At 40.4% G+C, this 21,528-nt stretch overlaps 1 protein-coding gene across 1 annotated transcript; it reads left to right on the top strand.

Annotated features, from left to right (window-relative positions):
- Positions 1–228: 228 nt before the first annotated feature.
- serinc1 (serine incorporator 1) lies at positions 229–17,458 on the top strand. The gene is made up of 10 exons (XM_063034004.1): positions 229–387; positions 2,122–2,283; positions 3,143–3,336; positions 6,320–6,399; positions 9,188–9,325; positions 9,503–9,672; positions 11,391–11,481; positions 13,069–13,210; positions 15,260–15,490; positions 17,039–17,458. The coding sequence occupies exons 1-10, from the start codon at positions 349–351 to the stop codon at positions 17,172–17,174; spliced, it is 1,383 nt and encodes a 460-aa protein (XP_062890074.1). The 5' UTR covers positions 229–348; the 3' UTR covers positions 17,175–17,458.
- The last annotated feature ends 4,070 nt before the right edge of the window (positions 17,459–21,528 follow it).

The raw sequence follows: 21,528 nt of genomic DNA, 5'->3' as shown, positions 1-21,528 counted from the left end.
GTTTCTATGTGTAGTACTCATGGATTGCAGCCACTTCGCTCGGCGTTGAGGGAACTCATCCCGACCCCGCCAGCATTCATGGCAGGGTTCAATTACATCTTAACTGTCCAGCCTCAAGTTCCCGGAGACTGGAATCACGCACACGCAACTGCCCCCGTATTGAACAGTAACTGCAGGGAGGCGAGCGCCGCGGCGCGCCGCTCGGACCCGGAAGCGCGTGCCACGCCGCTGGTCGGGAGCGCGCAAGCGGAAGCGGGGTGCGAGTAAACAAGCTGTCAATCCCGAGGTGAGGTTGGGAATCGCAGCGCAGGCAGCCGGAGCCGGAGTCCGAGCCGGGGGGACGGAGCGATGGGCGCCGCTCTCGGGGCTTGTTCTTTAGCCAGCTGGGTAGGTATATAGATCCGGGGAAATGTCGGTTTACGTGTGCAGCAAACGGCCGGAGACGAATTGTGTCCCCGTCAGAACCGTGCGAACAAAGGCTCACATCGACACGGGTTCGGGTTCGGGACCGGGACCCACTGTTACCTTTGTTCTTTTCTGTGCCGGGTGGGGGGATTTCCGTTTTACCGTCGAGCGCTCACCGCCTTTTGTCTCCGCTGGTTCACGATGATAGTGGCTGGAGAGGCTGAAGGGATGAGTCATGGTGGTCGGGCCTTTAGAGAACGAGTGCTCGTTGCCGGCCGAGAACCACTCGCTGTTGTTTCTGCGCGTCTACATGGTCAAGCGTCCGAGGGCCCGGGCTGGAACCGATGCCGAACCGTAAATCAGCTTTATAGGTGGATGCGAGACAGGTCAATCTGTTCCTTTTTATCAAAAGGGGTTGCTCCGCAGCAAGCGTTATTTGCAGTAATAATTTACTGCGTGTCTGGGTGGGCGGCTGTTGAGATGGCTGTCTGGTTGTGTTAATTTTTTTTTCGTTTAGTTGATGCTGCGAATTTCTTCCGTTGTATATAAAGATTAAATCTGATGTGTATTACTTGATCTGCAGTGCAAACGCTAACAGAGGTAGATTGTATCCTGGTTTGCCTTTCATCTTGCCCTTTGTGGGACAAGCTGCAGTTACTGGGTGATAGGGCGAGAGAACGTATTGTAGAACTGGGGCGTGATGTTCTCGCTGGTTCACAGGTGCCGGCTGGGTGGCTCTTCTGGTTTATTTTCTCTGTAAGAAAACTATCATCCAACGTGTTGAAGCTGATGCACTAATTTGTTACCTGTTTGTATTCCATGGCACGTCGCAGTTTTCTTTAAACACATTCGTCACCTTGTGCGAGAGTTTTTCCCCAATGTGATTATTTCATCATTTTCCCAATGTGATTATTAACAGATTACAATAATTAGAATTATTGAACTTTTGTACTTCAAATCATGATTATATAGTTTATCAATCTATTCTTTTCTCTCCACACACACTATTCAAATACGTTTCTAAATTAAAATATAATATGGTTTCCTTTCCTCGCCAGTAATTCCAAATGAATCCATGTTGCATTTCATCCACCATTTTAGCACACAAGTATAAGAAGACATTATTAGTGTTCTCTGAGGGACTTAACTGATTTCCTAGGATTTCCCAAAATCCTAGTTTATTATTGAAGGTAACACAGTGAGAGTGTACATTTGGTAATTTGAGAACAATGTGACTGCCAAGAAGCCCAGAATGCATTCATGCTGTGTGTGCAGTTTGCCGTCCAGACACAACCTGGTTCATTGAATTTCATACCACCACACAAGATTACTGGTTTCAGTTGTTAATACCTAGTCCAGTGACTGAAAGTGTTAATCATTTAACACTTGAAGGTTTTTTTTCCATAAAATTCACATGAATTGTTGAAAAGCAATCTACATAAAGGTAACATACATAAACTGTTTTACATGTGTGGCTATATGGAAAGTAACAATGCAAAATGCTAGAGGAACTCAGCAGGTATAAAGAGCCGATGTTTCGGGCCAAGTCCTGATAAGGGGTCTTGGCCCAAATGTTCACTCTTTATTCCTCTCCATAGATTCCACCTGATTTAATGAGTTCCTTCAACATTTTGCATGTGTTACTTCGGATTTCCAGCATCTACAGAATCTCTTGTGGCTTTCTCGTTTTATTAGTTCATTCCTTATTCTTTGCAGATACCGTGTTTATGTGGCAGTGCACCATGCCTTCTTTGCGGATGCTGCCCCAGTGGGAAGAACTCAACAGTGACTCGCCTGATTTTTGCATTCTTTCTGCTGCTCGGAGTGGGAGTGGCTTGTATCATGTTAATGCCAGGAATGGAAGAGCAGCTCAAGAAGGTTGAGTATCTGTTGGCCATCTGGTATCGCTCAGTGTACTAGTGCAAGGCACAAGTGCATCTTTGTATTTTAAATGCCAGTGTGGCAAAAATGTGCAGATGGCTCACACAGGGAGTATTGGGTCTAATGAATTCATGCATTTACAGGAATGCTAGTTGAGTAAGCAAGGGAGAAAGGGTTAGAGGATCATTATTACAGAAGGATGGGAGGAGGCCAAGGCATATAAATAACCCTCAAAGCAGTTAGTCACAAGGCATGTTTCTGTGGAGTTTGCTCCAGGTAGTTGTTTTATAATTTAGAAAGTTTTTTCCCACTTTTCAACATTTTTTTTCATTTGACTAAATTCACTTTTAACAATTGAACTAAAATGTTTAGCCTCATGAATCCATGGTGGTACTGGTGGTTGTCACCAGAAGCTTGCTTGGGAATTTGTGGAATAGCTCAAGCAAGAACTCAGTAACTGGGTTTGCCGGATCCTTCCATGCATTAAAACATCTGGGATGAACTATTGGATATATTGTTTCTGCTTTCCCAATTATCCCTCTGACACCAAACGGGGATATTATTGTGCTGTGGGGCGGTGTCAAGGCTAAAGTATATCTGCAGTGGGAAATTCAGCATGCCAGGTCATTGGTGGATATAGCTGGCGGGGGTAACATAAGGCATGATGCATCTGGATCATGGTGCGTAGTGGAAGGGTTCCGGCCCGGAACGTTGACTGATCGTTTCCACGGATGCTGCCCGACCTGCTGAGTACCTCCAGCGTGTTGTGAGTGGTTTTTTAAATTTCGTTTGCAACTTTCTTGTATTTAAATGATGAGTAATTTTAATTTCTCCTATTTCCCCATTTCCTATGCAGATTCCTGGGTTTTGTGATGGTGGAATGGGCACCACCGTCCCTGGTATCCATGGACAGGTGAACTGTGACGTGCTGGTTGGATACAAGGCAGTGTACAGGGTTTGCTTTGGCATGGCAATGTTCTTCCTTCTGTTTTCCTTGCTGATGATTAAAGTGAAGAGCAGCCAGGATCCACGGGCTGCAGTACACAATGGGTAATAGATTTCATTCTGGTTATAAGTGGGAGAGGGAGGGTAAGTTACCAGCAACTTTAGCTCCATGTGACAATTAGATAATCAGCTATAAGTGTACTGTGTAATTGCTGGTGTTGTGGGAGTAAGTTTAAAGCTGCCTACTTATCTACTCAGCCAATTTTTGAGAATTTTTTTATTCACTATGAATCACTTCCAAGGTTGCACCAGAAAGATCTGCTGCTAAGTGATACACTCATGGGTTCTATTAATGCTTACTGTAAAGCTGAGTGTAAAAAAAAATTGGAACAATGATTTTTAAGGCATTTCTGATTAAATTACCTTAAGTACGAAGATGATTGGAATAAGGATCAACTTTATTTTTCAGATACATTTACATGTGTTAAGAATTTGCTGTGGTGTGTTGCTGTGGTGATATGCAACAAAAAAATCAGCTTTCAACAATTATAACAAATAATAACAATTATAACAAATAATTATAAAATGCTGAAACAGTTAGAGAAAAGCTAATGAAGTTATAAATGTGCTCATCGGCTTTCTTCTACAATTTTTCCCTTTTGTTAACCTTGTTCCAGCCTCTTGTGTTCCTTTACTGTTTCTATCTTTCTCTCCTTTAAAACTTTATTTGGTCTTAAGTCCCTTATTTTTCACCTTTTGCGAAGTATTCCTGGAGCTTTTTATTATAGAATTACACAAGACAGAAATGGGTCTCCAGCCCATCAAGCGCTCATCTGCATTTATCCTTTCAAATTCTCAAACATGTCCTGCCCTCCCCGAAATGCCTATCATCCACTTTGCCGCAATTTGCAGTAGCCAACTAACCTTGGTCTGAAGGATGTGGGAAGAAACTGGAACACCCAGAGGAGACATGGGGAGGCCACGCAAACTTGGTATGTTTAGGGTCAAATGCAGGTCTCGAGAACTGAGGTGGCAGTAGTAACTATTGCATCACTGTGCTACCCAAGTTTCTATTTTAAAGCATTGCATAAATTGTTATTTTGAAACCTGTGTGCTTTTGAGTGATGTCCTGCATACAGCAGGCAGCTCAGAGCACTGGATAAGGGACACCAGTATTCTTCAAATCCAGTGCCGATGTCACCATTCTTTCTGAGGCCAACATCCCAACATCAAGGTCTAAGTATGCTTAGCCAGCTCTAGCATTGTGGCTCGTGCTAAACTCCCAAAAGCAAGTTACTCTAATTTGGGCTTTGACAGGAGGGCAGAAAAATATCATTAAGACCATAAGATATAGGAGCAGACCTCTTCCTTAAATATACCCAATGACTTGACCTCCACAGTTGCCTGTGCCAAAGAATTCCACAAATTCACCACTGTCTAGCTAAAGAAATTCCTCCTCATCTCCATTCTAAAAGGACGTCTTTCTATTCTGAGGCCATGTCATGTGGTCTTAAACTCTCCCACCGTTGGAAACATCCTCTCCACATCCACTCTATCAAGGCCTTCCAACATTTGATAGGTTTCACTGAGGTCACCTCTCATACTTCTGAATTCCAGTGAGTAGAGGCCCACGGCCATCAAATGCTGCTCGTAAGACAAGCCTTTCAATCCTGGAATCATTTTTGTGAACATCCTTTGAACCCTCTCCAATGTCAAACATCCTTTCTTGGATAAGGGGCCCAGAACTGCTCACAATACTCCAAGTGAGGCGTCACCAGTGCTTCATAAAGCCTCAATATTACATCTTTCCATTTTTTAAGGATGACCATCACCCAGAGCATTCCCTCTTCTCATTACTGCCATCAAATAGGAGGTGCAGTAGCATAAAGACACACACACACACAATGTTTTAGGAATAGTTTCTTCCTCTGCTATCAGATTTCTGAACAGACAATGAACCCATGTACACTAACTCACTTTTCCCCCCTCTTTTGCATTACTTATTTAATTTATTTTTTATATATTGTAATTTATAGATTTTTAATATGTACTACTGCAAAACAACGAATTTTATGACATGTTCCATGATACAAACTTGATTCTGAAATGATTGAAGATGTTCTCATAGTCATCTTGGGGAGAAAAGTAATTCCATTGTTTCACAGGAATTCCTTGCTGCTGATGGATCATAAAGAGATTTCTGGATGCTGTGAGAACCTACCTTTGTTTGTAGTACACAAACTGCCAATATTCTCAACTCTAGTTCCTCTTGCCCCACCATGAAGGGTTCTGCAGGTTGCACGTTGTCCCTTCACAGAACTGGAATGAAAGAAATTTGTTTTCAATCCAAAGGGTTTTCTAAGACAAAAGTAGTGCTTAAATTTCCTTAAATCTCAAACTCCTGATGAAACTATCTCATGGAATATCTCTGGGCTGTAATATGTCATAATTTCTTGATTAGTAGCAGCCATTGAAGTACAATCTGATACGAGTCTGAATTGACTCTTGTTTTTTTTCCAACAACGAGACTTTGATGCTTTTCAAGTAAGATGTGTCTGAGGATGAGTTTGTGCCTACAGAGTTTTGACATTTTAACGTACTTCTTTTTGTTCTCTCAGCTGAAGATTTCTGGCTAATTAATTGGGCTTCACAGTTGTACATAAAATAGCAAAGGAGAAGATGTCTATGCCATGTCTATGCTCCATTAACTAGTTGTATTTCTGACTTCTGTCCTAGGAACTATTGATATTAATACAGTAGAACATTGACTAGAACATCATTGATTAGTGATGAAGATTTTTATTAATTAATTAAATTAAAATTAATCACTTAAGGTTTTGTCTCCTGTCCCCTGGCATTGGAGTGAAAGTACTAAATTTTGCACATTTTATCATTTTAATGAAAACATTTGTTTGAATGAGTTGAAATCTTTTTACCAGGAATATAATAATTAATTTGGACACATAAAAATATACAGTATACCTTTATAATGCTGTTTAGTGCCTGCTTTGAGAACAAAAAGGATATTAAAATACATGTTTAGAACTGAAGATTGTCAATGACCTTGGGGCCTTTTATTCTTTTCTAGATTTTGGTTCTTTAAGTTTGCCACAGTGGTTGCAATTACAGTGGGTGCTTTCTTCATTCCAGAAGGACCCTTTACAACAGGTTTGTATAATGGATGTACTGGTAATTCTTACAGAGTCATTTAATTGCAAAATGTGGCATATTGGTGTGGACAAGGTCTTAATTCAATTACAATACATCCCTAGTGTAGTATGGATCTTATGACTAATTTTGAGTTCAGCAATTTACATAAACTTTTGACAGCAGGTAAAATGTTGCGTATTGATCATCAGTGAAGGAAAGTCTGTATTCAAGGCCAAGCAGGGAAAATATCTCTACAGGAAAATAATTTTAGTTACTTTGCAGAGCAGCAGATTATCTACAGAAAATGCTGGTGGAGCTCAGCAGGCCAGATGGCATCCATGGAAACGAGTAAACAGTCGATGTTTTGGGCTGAGAACTTCCATCAAGAGTTCTGATGAAAGGTCTCGGCCTGAAACTTGGACTGTTTACTCTTTTCCATGGACTCTGCTTGACCTGCTCAGTTCCTCCAGCATTTTGTGTGTGTTGTTTTAGATTATGAGAACACTTAGTCCATGTTTATTGTCATTTAGAAATGCATGCATTCATTAGGAAATCATACAATGTTCCTCCAGAGTGATATCACAGAAAAACAGGACAAACCAAAGACTAACACTGACAGAACCACATAGTTATAACATATAGTTACATCAGTGCAAAGCAATACCATAATTTAAAAAAGAACAGGCCATGGGAACGGTATAAAAAAAGTCTCAAAGTCCCGATCGACTCCCGAGTCCCCGATAGCAGGTGACAAAAGGGAGATACCCCCTGCACCAACAACTGCCAATGCATTGGAAGCACCTGACCACAGCCAACACTGAGTCCGTCAGTCCGAAAACTTCAAGCCTCTGACCAGCCCCTCCGATACAGCCTCCCGAGCGCCTTCGACCTCGCCCCGGCCGCTGAAACAAGCAAAGCCGAGGATTCGGGGCCTTCTCCAGAGATTCCGGACCACACAGTAGCAGTGGCAGCGAAGCGAGCATTTCAGAAGTTTCTCCAGATGTTCCTCCTTCCTCTCATGTCGGTCTCCATCAAATCAGAATTGTGCACGGTACCTACTTGACAAATAACAGACATCACCACCGGAGTGGCCGCGCGTGCTGCTTTAGATTTCCAGCATCTGCAGATTGTGTTTGCAATTGACTATCTACTTGGCATAGTATTACACAGAACATACTGCATGGAGTCAGCATTTTGGGTTCAATCAGTCCATGTTAGCATATATGCTGCATGTGAAACTCCTTCTAAAAATCTTTCTATAAACTTGCAGCTCTTCTCTTTTCTTGCTTGTCCAGCCTTTCCTTAACTGCTTCTTTGCTGGTCAGGGCAGTCACTCATGGTGACAATAGGTTCCATATTCACACCTTTTTTGAGTAATGAAGTTGTCTATCTTGTTACTCCTTTCTCTTAAGAAAGCTTACTCAAAATGTTTTGTAATTTTAAAGACCTCTGTTAGGTAACCTCTAAACTGCCTTTTCTTGACAGTCCCAGTATCTACATCCATCTGTAATATATATGTAGCCCCCCTGGCCGGCCTCAGGGTCGCTCGGCTCACTGTCGTCTAGGGAAACAGCCTCGGCCCCGGCAATCTGGATAATTCGTTTGTGTGGATGCTGCATGAGGTACCCCACCCCACCCAAATAACAGACAATACACCAGATGCAATTAAATGATTTACAGTTTATAGATATTACTGGAACTATATAATTAAAAGAGAATAAAATATAAAAGGAAAATAAAAGGCGCCACACTTATCAAAGTTCAATCTCTTCGTGCACAAAACAGTTGGAGCTCAAGGACCTTCTTCACCCTGCGACCCCTCGGACCACCTCGATCGGCTGCCTGGGACCAACAATGGTGGTCGACCAGACGCTCCACACGAGTCGGTCTCCGTCTCCTCGCCGAACGTCCCGCTCAGGGTCCGACCCCGTTAGCGGACTCACAGCACCTCGTCCATCCTCTGTCTCGCTCTCCCGCCTTCTGCCCCAAAACCCCGCGCATACAGTATCTTCAAATAAACCAAAACCATAACAACTATCCTAATTGGTTACTAGCACTCTCTTATCAGACTCTAAAGCAAAAACAAGCTGCTATTGCAAACTTTCTCAGCATTTAACACAACAAAGCCGCATTCCCTAGATTAACATAACAAAGACGCCATTTTAATTAGCCTCCGCAGTAACATAAAAGTCGAAACCTCCTTACATATATACTCCTTCATTTCTTCAGTCTTGTAAATCTTGTCCGCCAAGAGAATTATAAATAATAGTTTTAAGTGTGGTCTAAACAAAGCTCAGTGCAAATTAGTACAGATTTCCTATTTCGAAATTAACCATTTTGCTTTAATACTTTTAAATAGGTAAGCCAGCAGTCACCAATTATTAATTTTTATTTTTGTTATACCATCAATAGAAATTGCAAAAAAGTTTTATTTCAAGGGCTTTTAGGTTCTTTAGTATTCGTAAAAAAAATTGATTACTGTTGTGTATTTAATATTTCAGTTATATTTGAGTGATCTTTGTGTATGTGTGTGTATATATACACACACACATACCTTAAATAATTCATTGTGGTATAAATACAAATATGTGAATTGTAAGTGTCAGCACGCTACCATGTGATACATGCAGGCCTTGCTTAAAGTAAGCTTGAAGCCAGATCCACATTCCTGGACTCCAGTGTCTTCCTTTGATGTTTAATGTTTTGAATTTACAAAACATGATAGTTAGTGTTCTAAATGCACAATTTAAAGTTGTGTGTAATGTTTGTTAAACTGCCATATTAAACTATTTTTATTTATTTGCAGTCTGGTTCTATGTTGGAATGGCTGGTGCATTCTGTTTCATTTTAATCCAGTTGGTCTTACTCATTGATTTTGCCCACTCCTGGAATGAGTCATGGGTTGAAAAAATGGAAGAAGGCAATTCCAGGTGCTGGTATGCAGGTAAGTACAGCATACCAGAGATTACTAACTCCATGGGGTAGTGTGGATGTGCATTTTGTGAGGTGGGTTTATGAAAGTAGGATATAGGTGAAAATTGAGACTCTGTACTGAAGTTTACTGAAATTACTGTTCCAGTTTTGCTCTAGATGGTTAGAGTACGTATACTTTCTCTTACAGCCCTGCTGTCAGCAACTGGTGTGAACTACCTTTTGTCCTTGATTGCCATAGTTCTCTTCTACTGTTACTACACCCATCCTGAGGGCTGCATTGAGAACAAAGTCTTCATCAGTTTAAATATGCTGTTATGTGTGGCAGCCTCTGTTATGTCCATCCTGCCAAAGATACAGGTATGTTTTAGAAACTTCAGGACAGTTGATATGATATTTGAAGTTCAGGGTTCAATCAACAAAAAGCATAAATTCTTCTTCTCACTTTTGTTTGATCTCCCCTGGTAAATGTTTGTAGGAGCATGGTAACACAATAGCTCATAGTAATACTACAGCTCTTTTCCTGGAATTATATTGGATCAAGGCTGATGTGCAACTTATTTGTAACCTCCACCTATCATCTTGACAATTATAATTGGTTCCGAATCCATAGTATTCTAAGGGGTAGAGTGAGAGGAAGGTAAAATGTAGATATATGATCTGTATATGTATAAGGGAGAGGGGTGGCAGCTGGCGTAATGCTTTCTTATTTCAATCCAATCAATTTGCCTCTAATTTCATATTTCTTTACGGGTTCCTCTACCAAAGGCAATGCATGCCTGATCTACTTCTTCAAATCATTTTACCCTTTTGAAGACATCGCATTCTTTCCAGTGCAAGAAGATAAGCTGAGTTTGTTCCATGGATTCGGAAATGTAGCCCTCAAGGCTTGATTTGCGCCATGCAAGGTCAAAATGGCTGCGTTGAGATACAGTGCCCAGTCAAGAATATTATATCTCAGATGATGTTTGACTCAGCCAGTTGCTGAAACATCATTTCTTCAAATTTGCATTGCTTGCATTCCCCTTGAAATGAAAGGCCCAACTTGCCTTAATGTTTTTATCACACTTAGGATCTGCACACTTGATCTTTGTTTTATCTTTGTACCTGGTCATTTGTACTCCTTTGCTACTCTGCACATCTGAAAAATAATGTGAACTCGTCCTCTTTGAATCAAAGTGGATGATGATGTACTTGTTCAAACTCCAGCCAAGTTTTTCCCTACTCACTTAATCTGGATTTTTCCAATGACCTTTTTCCGTACTTGACTTATTGAGCCTCTTGTGTTAACTGGATATTTGCTTCAGCAATCATCCTTTCTTGTACTTAGCATTTATGTGGTAAAGATCGCTGAAAAATAAACACTATTTCCAACCAATCAGGGTTCTGATTTAATCTCTACTGTCTTGGACTTCCAACTAGTTATCAGTCTTGTTATGAAGTTGTATGCAGTTCCATTTCTGGCATAATTTTTTCTGTTCCTTCTCCACTGAGTCAGAATCTAGAATTGTGTACAGTATTCTGTGGTCTAAACAACGTTCAATACAAGTTAAGCATATCTTTCCAAATTTTGAAATGGCTCTTTGAATTAATTCATTTTAAAAATATGGTGGCATGTTGGTAATAATTTTCAATTCTGCTCAACCAATAGCTTTTAAGATATTTTGGTTCTCACAACAAACCTTAGCTCAGTGAACTATGAATCTTTTTTGTATTCAAAATGCACAATAAATTTTATAAATGGAAAATATGCATTTGAGCTTTAGTTTACACTTTTTTTGGAATATCTCTTGTGAAGAGTCTAAGCAAGTGCTTTTTTGGGAGTTTAGAATATCCACACATGCCTCGGACAATTATGCATGTGATCTCATCAATATGTCATACATGATCATGCTAGGTGAAGTTTGCAGGTATAACATGCTGAAACTTACAAAGACAAAATGATTGAACGTACTGACTAATTAAGCTAGCATCGAATAAGACTGTAGGCCTTTGCTGTCTGAATATTTGGTCATGTCTTTAAAGTTACGTTAAGGAGAAAGCATATTGTGCAATTTATATGATGGGTCTATTTTCAGGAATCTCAGCCCCGATCTGGTTTGCTGCAATCCTCCATCATCACTTTGTACACCATGTATCTTACATGGTCAGCAATGACCAATGAACCAGGTACTTTAATCATTTTCCTAAACTATGTCAGAAGGGAGGTATATTAAAAGTAATGCTCCTTGTTGTACATTAAGCCTGAAACTCTGATACTCATTGGCACTGTGAAGATGATGTTATACTGAAATAACATGCTGGAAATACTCAAGCCAGGCAGTCTCAGGGTGGCATTGAAAATTGCACTGTTGCCTTAAAATGAATTAAGAATTTCAGCACTTAAAAATATAGAGGGGGGAAAAAACGCCTTGTCTTGTTTTACTACTTCCCAGATCAAAGGGAGTAGACCTTAAAAGATTATTTTTCAAAGACAAAAAAAATCTTGACGAAATTGTCTGGGAGTTTACTGTTGGTATTTCCTCACAATTGATAGATACTTTATTGATCCCAAGGAATTACAGTGTCACAGTAGCATTACATGTACACAGAGATAAATATTAGAGGAGAAGTAAAATTGAAGGTAATTGTGAATATTTCTGGTTGCAGAAATTTAAGAAAAGGTATGGCATATTTTAAACCATCTGCTGATCACGGAAGTCTATCACCAGAACAAGACTATAATCTTGATTGTTCTGATGCCTTAGATAAAATCTAAAAAAAACGCTATAAAATTCAAATATAGTGTACTGTAATATTTTAATCAAAACACAGCATTATAGCTGGAGACTGAAAGCCTGCCGCTGTTTATTGTTGTTCAACAGCTGATTCAGGTATTCTCCCGATGCTTCTGTGCTGCTTTTGTTACCCGGAACACATTATATTTTCATTATATTAATGGCATGGAATAATTTTTACTGTTAACTACATATGTGTGATGAACAAGTGTAAGACAAAGAGCACATAAATTCAGAGTTAGAAATGATGACAATCCCAAGCTATCTGGATTGGAGAGCATGACTTGTGAGAATAGGTAGTGATCTTGGCCTTTTCTCCTTGGAGCGACGGAGGATGAGAGGTGACCTGATAGAGGTGTACAAAATGATGAGAGGAATTGATCGTGTGGATAGTCAGAAGGTTTTTCCCAGGGCTGAAGTGGCTAACACGAGGAGCATAGCTTTAAGGTGTTTGCAAGTAGGTACAAGAGGGATAAGAGAAGTAAGTTTTTCCACACAGAGTGTGGTAGGTGTGTGGAATGCACTGCCAGCGATGGTGGTAGAGGCGGATACAATAGGGTCTTTTAAGAGACTCTTAGATAGGTAAGTGGAGCTTAGAAAAATAGAGGGCTATGCGGTGGGGAAATTCCAAGTAGTTTCTAAAGCAGGTTACACGCTTGGCACATCGTTGTGGGCCGAAGGGCCTGTAATGTGCTGTAGATTTCTATGTTTCTATCTCGTTATATATTCTAAAATCTGAAAAAAATCAAAAACACTTTTGGCCTCAAGCATTTTGGATAAGGAGGTACTCAACCAGTATTGTCATTTTTATAATTCATTTAATTTGGTCTTTAAAATACTTGAAATATCCCTTCACAGATAATAAGAATGTTATTAATTGGAACATTTAGAATTAGAATCAGAGTACTGCAGCATGGAAACTGGTGAAAATGCAGCTATTCATGTGGAATTTACTTTTCGTGTATGTGTGTTTTTACAGACCGAAAATGCAATCCAAGTTTATTGAGCATGATTGGGTACAATAGCACAGGGACTCATGTCCCCGGTCAAGTCACCCAGTGGTGGGATGCACAAGGCATTATAGGACTGATCCTATTTTTACTTTGTGTTCTTTATTCAAGGTCAGTAGGTGTGCATTTTATCTTAACAATCTGATCAGGAGTATTTTTATTTTAAAAAAAGTGTGTGCCTGGAGAATGACGAAACATGTCAAAGTTGTATTGTGACAGTATATTGTGTTTATGTATCATGAAATAATGGGTGAATGGATGGTGTGGATAAGTGGTCTGCTAACTTCTAATTTTGATATTTTTTTCAGTTTGTGTTGTCACTTCCTCAGAGATTAAATAGCACAAAACATTTTTAATCCAATTTCTTCCCTAGAATTGATATTAAGATAATTTATTTGTAGTTTTGTCTCATTTTTTTTTTGATTGAAGGACTTAATTTGACTATTTTGCATCCGGTGCTCCCGGTGCGGCCTCCTCTACATCGGTGAAACCCGACGCAGATTGGGGGATCACTTCGTCGAGCACCTCCACTCCATCCGCCACAACAGACAGGATCTCCCGGTAGCCACCCACTTCAACTCTGTTTCCCATTCCCATTCAGATATGTCCATACATGGCCTCCTCTACTGCCATGATGAGGCTAAACTCAGGTTGGAAGAGCAACAGCTCATATACCGTCTAGGTAGTCTCCAGCCCCTTGGTATGAACATAGAATTCTCCAACTTCCAGAAATTCCCTCCCCCTCCCTTCCTCTATCCCTATTTCACATCACCTCCCTCATAGTTCCACCTCCTTCTACTACTACGCATTGTTCTCCTGCCAATCACCTCCCTGCTTCCCCTCCCCCACCCCTTTGTCTTTCAAATTACTGTTTATTTCAACTACCAGCATTCTTCAAACCCTCCCCCAAAGTTCTTCCTTCAGTCCTGACGAAGGGTTTCGGCCCGAATCGTCGACTAATCTTTTCAACTGATGCTGACTGACCTGCTGAGTTCCTCCAGCGCATTGTGAGTGTTCCTTTGACAACAGCATCTCCAGATTATTTTGTGTTTATGACTTAATTTGACTTTTCAAATAATGTAAACTTTCTCAAATTGGGGGAACTTCCAAAAATTGAAAGCAGTGCTTCAGCTATCCCATTACCCACTTCTTTTGGGGACTTGGCAGCCTGCTGTTTTTGTAATTTGCTCAGTATTACTTCCAGGTGATTAGCTTTCCTTTTGTACATGTTTTCCTCTCCCTAGGATGTTACCCTCTGTAGTGAAGACTGGCAGTAAATGCCTGTTCAATTCATCTACTATCTCCTTGTTTTTCTTTATTTCGGTGCACAATCGCCATCTTTCTAAATTATTTCTAATAACTTTTTTTTTACTATCTGGCATTCTATGGCATCCTAGTTGAAGCTGGAACACAATACAGGCATGGTGGCAGAAGAAATGAACAGCTAGAATGATTCCTGGGATTCCAGTCAAAACAGTTGTATTCTCCTGCATGATATTTAGCTTGGTTTTGGAAATGCATGTCCAATCAAGTACAGGATACTTGCTATGATTTCTACCTCATAAATAGTAAAAAGGCTTTGTGCTGACCGGATTTCAAGCCAATTCCTGTCTTGATTGCAAACTAACATTGTCCAATTTTCAGCAAACCTGCCTGTTTAAAACATTGCATTATTTCTGAAGCAGCTGTAGCTGTTTAGGGCTGGAACTACTGTCCTGGGGATTTGCTGGTAGAATGTCTTCAACAGGATTTTTATTTTGTGCAAATTATTGACTCCAGCTATTCAGCCCTTTGTATCTTGACTTTGGATTTACTGCCCATAAATCATGATGTTTGACTTAATGTGCTATCAATGCCTCAGATTTCAGAACAGCCACATTTCTGAAGCAGAATTCAATGTATACAAGTTGTGCACTGTCCATTTATATTGAGAACTAATTTCTAACCCCAGATTTTCCATCATAAACCTTGAATATGAGGTAAACACTGCAACACACAATGACTGATTTTGTTAATTTCTCCCAATTCTGAGTGAACGAATAAAGTGTTCATAAGCAGAGAAAATGAATTGGGATAGTGTACCGATGCAAACTAATTTTCTGTGCAGCAATTGCTTATTTATAGCAAGTAACTAACGTTTAGTCTTTTGAATATTGACAGTATTCGAACATCAAACAACAGCCAAGTTAACAAACTCACGCTAACAAGTGATGAATCAACACTTATAGAAGAAGGAGTTCCTCGAAGTGACAGCTCGCTGGATGATGGCAACAATGCACATCGTGCAGAGGACAATGAAAGAGATGGTGTCACCTACAGCTATTCCTTCTTTCATTTTATGCTATTTTTGGCATCTCTTTACATTATGATGACACTAACCAATTGGTATAGGTATGTAAATATTTTAAATCAAAACATTTCATTAACTGCTAATAGCGTTGAGTATTCAGTTTACACTTGTTTTTCTGTGGGAAAAATAAGTAGTTTGAAATTGAAAATAGTATTTAATGTAACCTTATCAAGAATTAGGCATTATAGCTTTATATTGTCGCCAAACAATTGATACTGGAACGTACAATCATTACAGCAATATTTGATTCTGCGCTTCCCACTCCCTGGATTACAAATATTTAAATTATTTAAAATAGTAAAAATTAGTAAATATTAAAAATTTAAATTATAAATCATAAATAGAAAATAGAAAAATGGAAAGTAAGGTGGTGCCAAAAAAAAACGAGGCAGGTGGGGATATTTGGAGGGTAGGGCCCAGATCCGAGTCAGGATCCATTCGGCAGTCTTATCACAGTTGGAAAGAAGCTGTTCCCAAATCTGGCCGTATGAGTCTTCAAGCTCCTGAGCTTTCTCCCAGAGGGAAGAGGGACGAAAAGTATGTTGGCTGGGTGGGTCGTGTCCTTGATTATCCTGGCAGCACTGCTCCGACAGCGTGCGGCGTAAAGTGAGTCCAAGGACGGAAGATTAGTTTGTGTGATGTGCTGCGCCATGTTCACGATCTTCAGCAGCTTCTTTCGGTCTTGGACAGGACAACTTCCATACCAGGTTGTGATGCTTGAGGCATGATAAGTTTGTACTTGTTCTTTTTTTATGTTGGGTTTGGTCATAATGATTCATCTTGTGTGATGCTACATTTTATTTACGTGAAATGGGCCCTTTCAGCCCTTTGAACCGCACTGTCCAGTAACCCCTTTTTTAACCGTAGCCTCATCATGGGAGAAAGCCAGAGCATCCATGTGGTTCCGGGGAGGACGTACAAACTCCTTACAGGTAGCTGCAGGAGTTAAATCCAGGTTGCTAGAACTGTAAAGAGTTATGCTGACCACAATGCTATCATGCCACCCCAAATAAATTCTGTGCTGAGTAAATCTTGCTGGAACACAAGCATTTGTTGGAGAGAACTGAACTTTATGTAAGCTCACCAACCTTGTCACGACAGATGGCTGTGGAGATCAAGTCTTTGAGTATATTTAATGCAGAGGTTGATAGATTCTTAATTAGTCAGGGCTTGAAGTGATATGGGGAGAATGCACAAGACTGGGGCTGAGAGGGAAATGGATCAGCCAAATGGTGGAACTCTACTCGTATATCTTATGGTCTAAGACAAGATTCAGTGTTGTTGTTCAGAATCCAGTTATGACCAGCAAGAGCAATACACCACCTTTTGTATATAACAAATGAAGTGATGATCTACCTACTGTCCTATAGCAGGGAGTGGTCATCTTGTAAGGAACAGGTATATTACCCATGTAAAGTGACTTGGCTAATGCAACAGAGATTTGTGCATCTAACCAAACATAGAGGATGGGGGCTGGATAAGACACATAAAGATAAATGACACACTTATTAAGGATACATACCTTGTGGATATTTGATCATATTCAGCATGCTTAGTGTGTTAATGATAATTATGTTTTCTCCTTTCAGTCCCGACTCTTCTTATGAAATGACCAGCAAGTGGCCATCAGTTTGGGTCAAGATTTCTTCCAGCTGGATTTGTATTCTGCTCTATGGATGGACACTGGTTGCACCACTTGTTTTGACAACTCGTGACTTTGATTGAAGAGCCAACATTTAAAGCATGTGGCTTGTTGTTTCAATGTCTAGTTAGTCTTGTGATTAAAACTCTGCTAACAGTATTTGAAGACTACTGCATAATTATAAACATGGGTGTGTTATGTAATGCTTTTCACTTTTATTGCATGGCTAATACCTCACCTTTGACGTGTTCAACAGATTCAGTGGATAATCTAGTGCTGATAATTGAGATGAATGCAAACATCAAAATGATTTGCCTATGTTGATGGTAAATATCAGTGTCCTATTAAAATATTGTTGTATACTATTTACAGAGGAAAAAGCTAGCTTTCGTCTTGAAATGTGTAACTAGTCTGTAGAAATTTTCTTAGTGACAAGGATAAAGCTAGTCAATAATATGATTTAGAATACTATCTACAAAATGAATCGTTGTGTAGTGACAAATGCAACTTGCACTTAAGTATTGGAATTGTTTTCTGGAATTTCAGGGTGTATATACTTAATGTTAGATTTAAAGATAGATCAATACTGATCACTGACTAGCCTTGCTTTATCAGATTTACTTTTGCCATTTAGTAAACTAGAAGTGATTGTGGAAATGGTTGTGGATTTTATTATAAACATTAAATTTGGAAATGAGTATAGCTTTAATGTAAATTTGATGTTAACTTTATTAAAACCCCAGCTAGGAATGAGGTAGCCAAAGTGATAAGGATTTCAAAGTACTGAATTGTAATTGGAAATTAAGAAATCCTTCATGATGCAAAAACAACTATTTATAATAAGGATAAGTTTCTATTGAAGCTTTAATCCCAAGATAAATGTCAATTAATTCTATGCAAATTTAAATCTAATCAGTTGCTATATATGAATAATTTAACATCAATCTACATGTCACTTAACATTTTAACTGTTGATTTAATTTTTTTAGTCATGTTGTATTTCAAATAAACCTCAAACCATGAATTTCTTTAATATGAATTACTGCAGATAGTTAAAACAGATCTCTCCAATTGCAATATGACCCAATTCATAGCCTACATCTTGCAGCATAGCTTAAATGGCAGCAGTTCTGTGAGGAACTCCCTTAAAAATACAGGACTTTTATATAGATGTAATAACTTACTACATTTGACAGTGTAAATTTATGCACATTTCGCTATATATGTAGGGAAACTTCACCTGTTTCTGTGCTACTTTAGACAAAGTAGTTTAAATTTCACTGTATTGAATATTTGAATGGCAGATGACAAACATTCCAGAACTGTTCATCACAAATGAGAAAATCTGCAGATGCTGGAACACCAAGGTAACACAAACAAAATGCTGGAGCAACTCAGCTGGTCAGCAGCATCTATGGAAAGGAATAAACAGTAGCTGTTTTGAGCTGAGACCCTTCATCAACAGGACTGGAAAGGAAGGGGAGAAGTCAGTAAGGAGGTGGGGGAGGGGAGGAAGAAGTGCAAGGTGAAACCAGGAGGGGAATGAAGTAGAGCTAGGAAATTGATTGATGAAAGGGGCTGGAGGAGGGGGAAATCTGATATAGGGTAGAAAACCATGGAAGAAAGGGAAGGAGGAACATTAGCAGACAGGAGTGATGGGCAGGTAAGGATAAAGGGGCGGGGGCAGAAGAGAGGAGAATTACCAGAAGTTCAAGAAATGGATGTTCAGACCATCAGGTTGGAGGATACCCACATGGAATACAAAGTGTTGCTCCTCCAACCTTTTATGTAGCCTCATCACAACAGTAGAGGAGGCCATGGACTGAAATGTCAGAATGTGAAGTGGAATTGAAATGGGTGGCTACCAGCTTTTTCAGGCAGATAGAGCGGTCTCCCAATCTACGTCAGATCTCACCAATATACAGGAGGCCACACCAGGAGCACTGGATACCATCGAATGACCCCAGGAGAATCATAGGTGAAGTGTCACCTCAGCTGGGAGGATTGTTTGGGGGCCTGAATGGTAGTGAAGGAGTTGGTGTAGGGGCGGGTGTGGCACTTGTTGCACTTGCAAGGATAAGTACCAGGAGGAAGATCAGTGGGGAGGGACAAGTGGACAAGGGAGTTGCGGGTAGGGAGTGAACCCTGTGGAAAGCAGAGGAGGAGGGAAGAGATCCCATTGGAGATGGTGGAAAATAGTAGAAACATAGAAAATAGGTGCAGGAGTAGGCCATTCGGCCCTTTGAGCCTGCACGGCCGTTTATTATGATCATGGCTGATCTTCCAACTCAGAACCCTGCCCCAGCCTTCCCTCCATACCCCCTGACCCCCGTAGCCACAAGGTCCATATCTAACTCCCTCATAAATATAGCCAATGAACTGGCCTCAACTGTTTCCTGTGGCAGAGAATTCCACAGATTCACCACTCTCTGTGTGAAGAAGTTTTTCCTAATCTCAGTCCTAAAAGGCTTCCCCTCTATCCTCAAACTGTGACCCCTCGTTCTGGACTTCCCCAACATCGGGAACAATCTTCCTGCATCGAGCCTGTCCAATCCCTTTAGGATTTTATACGTTTCAATCAGATCCCCCCTCAATCTTCTAAATTCCAACGAGTACAAGCCCAGTTCATCCAGTCTTTCTTCATATGAAAGTCCTGCCATCCCAGGAATCAATCTGGTGAACCTTCTTTGTACTCCCTCTATGGCAAGGATGTCTTTCCTCAGATTAGGGGACCAAAACTGCACACAATACTCCAGGTGTGGTCTCACCAAGGCCTTGTACAACTGCAGTAGAACCTCCCTGCTCCTGTACTCGAATCCTCTCGCTATAAATGCCAGCATACCATTCGCCTTTTTCACCGCCTGATGTACCTGCATGCCCACTTTCAATGACTGGTGTATAATGACACCCAGGTCTCATTGCACCTCCCCTTTTCCTAATCGGCCACCATTCAGATAATAATCTGTTTTCCTATTTTTGCCACCAAAGTGGATAACTTCACATTTATCCACATTAAATTGCATCTGCCATGAATTTGCCCACTCACCCAACCTATCCAAGTCACCCTGCATCCTCTTAGCATCCTCCTCACAGCTAACACTGCCACCCAGCTTCGTGTCATCCGCAAACCTGGAGATGCTGCATTTAATTCCCTCATCCAAGTCATTAATATATATGGTAAACAACTGGGGTCCCAGCACTGAGCCTTGCGGTACCCCACTAGTCACCGCCTGCCATTCTGAAAAGGTCCCGTTTATTCCCACTCTTTGCTTCCTGTCTGCTAACCAATTCTCCACCCACACCAATACCTTACCCCCAATACCGTGTGCTTTAAGTTTGCACACTAATCTTCTGTGTGGGACCTTGTCAAAAGCCTTTTGAAAATCCAAATATACCACATCCACTGGTTCTCCCCTATCCACTCTACATCCTCAAAAAATTCTATGAGATTCGTCAGACATGATTTTCCTTTCACAAATCCATGCTGACTCTGTCCGATCATTTCACCGCTTTCCAAATGTGCTGTTATCACATCCTTGATAACTGACTCCAGCAGTTTCCCCACCACCGACATTAGGCTAACCGGTCTATAATTCCCCGGTTTCTCTCTCCCTCCTTTTTTAAAAAGTGGTGTTACATTAGCCACCCTCCAATCCTCAGGAACTAGTCCAGAATCTAACGAGTTTTGAAAAATTATCACTAATGCATCCACTATTTCTTGGGCTACTTCCTTAAGCACTCTAGGATGCAGACCATCTGGCCCTGGGGTTTTATCTGCCTTCAATTTACCTAACACCACTTCCCTACTAACATGTATTTCGCTCAGTTCCTCCATCTCACTGGACCCTCTGTCCCCTATTATTTCTGGAAGATTATTTATGTCCTCCTTAGTGAAGACAGAACCAAAGTAATTATTCAATTGGTCTGCCATGTCCTTGCTCCCCATAATCAATTCATCTGTTTCTGTCTGTAGGGGACCTACATTTGTCTTTACCAGTCTTTTCCTTTTTACATATCTATAAAAGCTTTTACAGTCCGTTTTTATGTTCCCTGCCAGTTTTCTCTCATAATCTTTTTTCCCCTTCCTAATTAAGCCCTTTGTCCTCCTCTGCTGAACTCTGAATTTCTCCCAGTCCTCAGGTGAGCCACTTTCTCTGGCTAATTTGTATGCTTCTTCTTTGGAATTGATACTATCTCTAATTTCTCTTGTCAGCCACGGGTGCACTACCTTCCTTGATTTATTCTTTTGCCAAACTGGGATGAACAATTGTTGTAGTTCATCCATGCAACCTTTAAATGCTTGCCATTGCATATCCACCGTCAATCCTTTAAGTGTCATTTGCCAGTCTATCTTAGCTAATTCACGTCTCATACCTTCAAAGTTCCCCTTCTTTAAGTTCAGAACCTTTGTTTCTGAATTAACTATGTCACTCTCCA

Source organism: Mobula hypostoma, chromosome 2 (genome assembly GCF_963921235.1).
Source record: "Mobula hypostoma chromosome 2, sMobHyp1.1, whole genome shotgun sequence".
Lineage (NCBI taxonomy): Eukaryota > Metazoa > Chordata > Chondrichthyes > Myliobatiformes > Myliobatidae > Mobula > Mobula hypostoma.
Note: the sequence above shows the minus strand (reverse complement) of the source record. Positions and strands in the feature narration are given on the sequence as shown.